Source organism: Vigna umbellata, chromosome 9 (assembly GCF_029865625.1).
Source record: "Vigna umbellata cultivar VRB3 chromosome 9, Vumbellata_1.0, whole genome shotgun sequence".
Classification (NCBI taxonomy): domain Eukaryota; kingdom Viridiplantae; phylum Streptophyta; class Magnoliopsida; order Fabales; family Fabaceae; genus Vigna; species Vigna umbellata.
The window spans coordinates 5,692,558-5,699,907 of NC_142173.1; the positions used below are offsets into that span (position 1 = coordinate 5,692,558).

The 7,350-nt window shown below is 31.4% G+C and overlaps 1 protein-coding gene across 8 annotated transcripts; it reads right to left on the reverse strand.

Moving 5' to 3' along the window:
- Nucleotides 1-238: 238 nt before the first annotated feature.
- Nucleotides 239-4,628, reverse strand: LOC148192402 (uncharacterized). 8 transcript variants are annotated; one of them, XM_088098016.1, is made up of 8 exons: nt 4,331-4,628; nt 3,182-3,954; nt 2,924-2,984; nt 2,613-2,663; nt 1,760-1,879; nt 1,589-1,680; nt 1,335-1,392; nt 537-899 (listed from the first exon to the last, which is right to left on the reverse strand). In XM_088098016.1, the coding sequence occupies exons 3-8, from the start codon at nt 2,924-2,926 to the stop codon at nt 822-824; spliced, it is 402 nt and encodes a 133-aa protein (XP_087954142.1). In that variant the 5' UTR covers nt 2,927-2,984; nt 3,182-3,954; nt 4,331-4,628; the 3' UTR covers nt 537-821. The 8 variants fall into 8 exon arrangements, with proteins under 8 accessions (XP_087954140.1, XP_087954142.1, XP_087954141.1 ...); XM_088098015.1 differs by having other exon boundaries at nt 2,598-2,663; nt 4,331-4,626; XM_088098014.1 differs by lacking the exon at nt 537-899 and adding an exon at nt 239-530 and having other exon boundaries at nt 2,598-2,984; nt 4,331-4,616.
- Nucleotides 4,629-7,350: the final 2,722 nt, after the last annotated feature.

The window sequence follows — 7,350 nt, forward strand, 5'->3', positions numbered from 1 at the left end:
AATATTTTTTCTACATACGGATTTATCCGTATGTAACATACAATAGAGAAAAAAAAAATTATTTGTAAAAATAAAAAGCTTTAAAACAAATAAACTTACAATATAAATGGGTGATAATATATTGATTAAAACAAAGAAACTTACAACATAATTATTATTTTTTTACATATTAAATAACTAAATCAAGATGTACCAAGATGATTTGCCTTTATCATAAAACTACTACAAAATCATAAAATGAAGTGCAAGTGATGGCAAACTTGTATAAACTGACATAACATGAATGACATGTTAGCATCATCATTTATTCATTACATGGATATCTCAAACCACTTTCATCTTCAGGAGTGAACAATTACACTCAATTTATGAACAGAAAAGAATGAGAACATTACATTTTTGTAACTAATTTATCTATACAAATATTCACAAACAGAATTGGAGTACTTGGCAACGGATCAAGCTGATACTCAGACTTCGTCAAAGTCACTGTTTTGGAATGTATTTCCTTCCACCTCATTGTCAAGTTTCTGCAACACAGTGAATTTTGTCATTGAAGACAATAATCCAAGTTAATGTATAAGTATGTCAAACCTATGCAAAAGAAACAAAAGCAACAAATCATATACCATAAAAAACCAATTCTTCCATTATTTTTTTCATCAGTCAAAGAGAATGGCTGGTGCAAATTAGGTTCTTTACTGACAAGTAACAATTAAGTTGCTTAGGAATTAAAGGAAACATAGCTAGAATTATGCATTACACAAATGTGACGGGAATAAGTTTTATCACTTGAAATAATGACAGCAGACAAGACCTTACTAGTATTGCTTGAAGCAATGTTGTATGGAGAAACAAAGCTGCTTTAAATTGAAGCAATGTTGTATGGAGAAACAAAGCTGCAAAACGACTTTTACTTTGTTTTTAGAACTCTAGTATTTTGAAAAAAAAGTGAACCAAACAGAGAGGAAAACATTATCCTTTATTTTTCCATTTTGACCACAGAAAATAAATTTGATCACAGGACAACAACAGCTCAATTTCCTTTCAAACGTGAAAAGAAAGAGATGATGAGCTGAACTTATATTAACTCCTTAGCTTGTTCTTTTATCAGGAAAAAAAAATTCTAATGTAGTATTCATTCCATCATAGAAACAGTAATATAAGCAGTGGCAGCAACAAGCATGTTTAGATACTATGGAAGGATTGAGGAACAAAAATACTAGAGGAAAAAGACAGTTGTGTTATTTGATTACAAGGAGTGCTATACAGATATATAATAGAGCTTATCGAAAAAATATATATAAATATATATTGGAGATTCATATACGTACTTTGGTAGGTATATCAGCTGGAAACAAATTTATAGCTGTTGCATTGAATTCAAATTCACTGCAGACGACAGAAATTTCACATCAGAAACATGCACAAAGCAAGAAGACCATTTTTGAAGGTAATCAACAAAAGTTACAGTAAAAAACAAGATGATGAATTTAATATACCCCCATAATCAACAAAGTTCGAACAATAAAAGAGGAAAAAAGTTGCAAATAGTCATCATAAGGTGTGTGGATGAGAATCTTTATACCATTTGGAGAGTACTAGCTTCCAGACATATGGGATGAAGAACTCCTCTAGGTGACTCTCTTGTTCATATGTGAAGTTCAGTTGAGTAAACATCTGCCAAACAAGATACAGTCTTACAGAAGCAAAGCAAGTGATCAAGAGAAACCACAAATGATAGATATTTTCATTTTACCTTCATTCCATCAACACGCCAAGATCGACAGTTTACAATTACCACTTGGAGTACTTCATTGACTGACCATCCACCATCCATTCTTTGGGCATCCATGCGACTGTTAAAAAATTCTAACACCTGCAAATATAAAATAGACCACATTACTTGAACACTCTTGAGACATGACGTATTATACAAAGACAATATTCATAAATGTAACTAAAGACTATGAAATGTGCTCCTTTAAAGTTGCAAGATTTTAAAGGGAAAATGCATAATGTTATAGACTAAGAAGGAAATGCATGTTATAGACTAAAGACAAATACAAAAAGGAGCACACCTTTTTTTCGCATTTGGAAATGCATTTGAACATTTACTACTAATATATAAGAAAACAATTTGTAATATTATAGTATGATAATTATGTAGGTCTACATAGACAATCAACTATACGGACTTTCTTCACCATAATCAAAATCAAAACAACTTTGACTAAGTCCAAAGCTTCTGTCATAACTAAAATATTTTCTAATATTGCATCTTCACATTATTTATATTTTTAGAGCTAACAAATAATGTAATAACATTTGATCAATAATTAATCAATTATTTAATCACATTAATTTCTAATTTAGTATTCAATCATTAAAATTAATTTCTTTGGCAAATAGTATAATATGTATAACTTACTGGGTTCAAAATCAAATCAGTAACATAAATCAAATTAATAAATTAATTACAATATAAATGTGTAGATAATATTAATTGCAAAGCTGAGAAAAGCTTATATATAAAAAAGTATTAAGTGGAGGGTAAAATATTGGTACATATAAAATGTTGGAATGTAAAATATTACCAAAAAGAAATTTACTTGACTATTTGATGCATTCAAATTCTCCACCAGCTCTGCAATCTCAAACCGCTTCATCATTGTAGCATGAAGCACCCGCATCAATAGACAAATTACAAATACTATATAGTTAGAACAGTTAACAGAAAAATGATAAAGCCTTTTTTCTTTTTAATTGATTCTTATTCTTATAGAAATGATTGAACTGAAACACAATAAGTAAATTTCTTTATAAACACACTAAGTAATCTAAATAGCTTAAATGGTTAAATAGTAGAAACCAAGCCGCCTCTAAAATAAATAGAAGAAATCAAGGATATCTTTACTTATACCATTCATCACAAATCTAAGCATAGAATAGATATATTATCTTCCACCTGGATACCGACATGACTGCAGAGATAAAAATCAAATCATGTTGGATGACAGAACAAACTATAATGTTTAAAAAACTAGCCCCTGCACATAATTAACATACATTAAAAATACATACCTATAAAATATACTTCATTGTCAAAATTCCATCATTCCAAAAGAAAAAAAAAACAACATTCAGAATTAGAAAAGAGGATGTCTAATCCTAGTATTACCGATATAATTATCCTCTTAAAGAAGCAAAAACTGTAACAATTCGTTTTGCTATCACATTCAAACATGCAACACCGCTATAATTATCCTCTTCATCCACAAATGGCTCCTCTAATGCCTTTCATTATTTGTGATCAAATCCTGTATTAACATGACAAAAAGAAACCTCCATTACAAAGAAAAATGAAAAAGATTGATCAACGGCGAGAAGCCCAATTTATTAAAGAAAACTGTTGCTATGTCAGCAGTTGGTGAGCGAGCAGCGATTGCAACGTCGATGCCTTTCTCTTTAAGCCCTAACAGTATGCCTTTGGCGTGAGGATACAGAGAGCGCATTTTAATATGAAGAGTAGAAAGTTATCAAGAATGAACAATATCATATTAGCTCTCTTAGACATTTAAACAAACACTTTATGAGCAGAATTAACATATAATACTCAGAATTAAGACAAAACATGCCAATACAAATTCAACCTTACATGAATCAAAGAAAAACATCAAAACAGAGATGCGAAACAGTGTCAACACAATAATGAATCAAATGAAAACACGACACAAAGGAGAGAGATACTTAGCTTTTGAATTGCATGGAAGAATCAGAGCTCTGAATACCACCTGATGGAAGAGGCTCCAAGGAAGAGGACTGAATGCGCAACGCGAGCTGATTTAAAGGATCTTGAAGCTTCTTCGAGAATGAAACGCAGCGAAATAACGAGGAATTAGAGATCAAGAAAGATTCTACCAAGACCTAATGGCGATAACCTTTGCACCAACCCTAGGCAAAAATAGAAGAGAGAATTTGAAGGAGAACGAACCGAATCAGAGATAGGACTCACAGAAACCCTAAATAGAGTAGGAACCCTAATCTGGACTAAAGGAACCCAAGAAAGGGAGGAAACTTAAAATGAACCGATTAATCGGTTCAAAACGAGATTAAACGGTGGAAAAGAATTTTCAATCGGAGGAAAAGCTTTTAAACAGAGTAAAAGAGGATTTAATCGGTGAAACTTCAAGAAAATGGTGAAAGGATGACGAAACCCTAGAAGGAGATGAAGATAATCGGTGGAAGAGAAATTTTGTTGTTAAATAGGCTGAGGAAGGAAAGAAATATGAAATAAGATAATGAATCTGTGAAGAGAAAGAAAACTTACCGTTGATGGTGAGCTCTCGAGAAGAAAATGAACGTGGCTGATGATGCGGTCTGAATGAAGACGTGGCAAAGGAAGAACGCGTGGCTACAAGGATGGAAGGAAGAAGAAAGAAGTAAGGGTGTGAGATGAGGAAACAAAACCATCTGAGGGTTCTTCTACTGAGAAAAAGGGAGAAGAAAGGATTTGTAGGTTTTTTTTTATCCGAAATGAAGGAAGAAAGGAAGGGTCAGTGAGTGAGTGAGGGAGTGAGGGAGTGAGGGAGTGAGGGACTCATTTTGGAGAGTTGTAGTTAGGTTTTTTTTTTTCAAAGTTAGAAGAAGATCAGAGCTTTTTTTAAAGTTTTTTTAATTATTAATTAATTAAAAATCCGTATATAATATCTGTATGTAAAATGTTTAATACATACGGATTAAAATCCGTATGTAATAATCCGTATATAAAACACAATTTTCTTGTAGTGCCTGCCCTTCATACCATCCACAATGTTAGTCCCCTCACTATGTCCAAAACCGGCACATAGACCAGGACATCCTGCCCTCCATACCACCCACAAGGATAGTCCCCTCACTATGTCCAAAACAGGCACATAGACCAGGACCTCCTGCTCCTCTCACCACATAATTCATCCCTCTCTACTTGAGACTAGATAATTATTAGAGTATCAGGATAACCCCCAACTACGGGACTCTCAACATCAACATATACACAAATACCATAACATTATTGAATCTCTCCACAAGACTCATACCATACTCATATTCCTCAACTCACATTATATCCTTACAAAATCTTCCCATAATACTCATATCATGTTCAGACGCATAAACTCAATTGCAATATAATAAAATGCAATAATCACAATTATAATTCATAATTTCATATCTACCATAATAACATGAATTAATCATACATTTCCATTCCAACAACATATATTGCATAATAATTTAACAGTACAAAATCTGTTCAATAGGATTTAAGTCAAAAACTTGTCGAGTAGACTTCCAGGAAAGAGAGGTGCGTCACAATGGACAACTTAAGTACCAAGTCTTTCCTTAGCCAAAGTGTTCCTCAACTAGTTTTTAACAAATTTCTTATTTACAGATTTTAAACAACAGCATATAATATTAACACCGAAATTTAATATAGATATCAAAAAAATAGAAATTTAGCAATATTGAGATCCCTGAGAAGATACGAAATTAATATCTCTAAATCGGTAACTCCGATTTCAAATCTGAATGGTCACAAAAATTCACTATTTGTTATAAACTACATATTAAAATTTCAGGTTGATCCAACGGTTAACTAGATAGATATTGAGGTTTTTACCGAGGTAACTCAGGTGCAGAATTTTAAGTGGTTTTCGGTTATACTCAAAATGCGGAACTAATTTCCCTAATCACAGACATTTAATTACAAATCTGAACGGTCAAAATGACTTAATATGTCTTATGAATTACATACTAAATTTTGGGCTCAATCTAACGGTAGATGAAATATATATGAAATTTGTACCATGATAGCTTAAGAACAACAATACAGTGTTCATCCGATTGTTTCACACTTTCGAAATTTCTTTCTCTAAACATAGACCTTCAATTACAAATCCGATCGGTCAAATTGTATTAATATGTCCTAAGAATCATATATCACATTTTGAGGTTGATCTAACGGTTAAATAGGTCAAAATCTATATTTTTACCGAGACAACTTAGTAACAGAACTACAGGGTGACTAATTTACTCAAACTTGCAGTATTTATTTCTCCAAGTACAGACTTCTATTTTCAAATCCGAACGGTCAAAGTTTAGTAATAGGTCTTAGGATTCACATACTAAAATTTTAGCTAAATCCAACGGTGAAAACAATTAATAGAAAATTTTCACAACAGTAACTCGAAAATAAGAAATTATAATAATGAAAACTAAATTTATATAAGTGAATAGATAACTACCATTACCAAAATTTTAACATACTCATAACTCATATTCATTATCATAACATGGATAAAAAAAATCATATACAAGAAGGATTAGCTCCCCTACCTCTATTCCAGACTTAATCTCCTGCTCCGAATTTGTTTCCCCGAAACCCTTCAGAACCTCTACTCTTCTTGCAACTAAAAATTTCTCCCTAACTCTTTCTTCTCTATTTCTCAAGCTCTCACTTGATTCCTCTTTTCTTGGTGCAAAATACCCTTCCCTCCCATGGCTATTTATAGTAAAAAAAAATTTACTATTCATTAATATTTTAATATTATTTATTATCTTAATATTATTTAAAAATAATATTTCAATCATTTTCTCACCAAATCTGATCCTAATTTCTACCTACTACTTTCTTCCATGCTAAGGAATCTTAATGCTGAAAATTTATTTTTACTATTTACTTTTTACTATTTTCTATTTACTTTTTACTATTCCATTTAAAAAAAATTTTACTAAATAAGTTACCAAAAATTTGAACCTCTCCTTCTAAAATTACTATAATTTTATATCCAAAATTTACAATTTTATATCCATTAAAATTATTATTACTAATAAAATACTAAAATTTACTACTATAAATATATATATATATATATATATATATATATAGATTTTTTTTTTTTATGGGTCTTACACATATGCATGTTCAAATCAAAAGGTCTTTTCATGGTTGTAATGGCGCCAAGGACAAGGCAGGATATATCTGGATAAGAAGCTACAAACCATAAGGAACAGAGGAGCAATGGGGAACAAGTGTAAACACATTCAAACACACCCACAACCTCTAATTCCATCCTCTTCTTGACTCCATTATTCACAATTATTCACAATTTTTTTTTCTTCATTTTTCTTTTTCATCTTTCTCACTTTTTTTTCATCCTGTCTCTTTTCTTTTTTCTCTTTTCAAAACAAAACTGTAAAAGACAAGATTTACAAAAACAAAACAGAACAAGAAGAGGAACCAACTAGCCAACTCATCAGAATCCCTAAGGAGACCACACTTGTTCCCAAAACACTTCCAAAGCTCCAAAA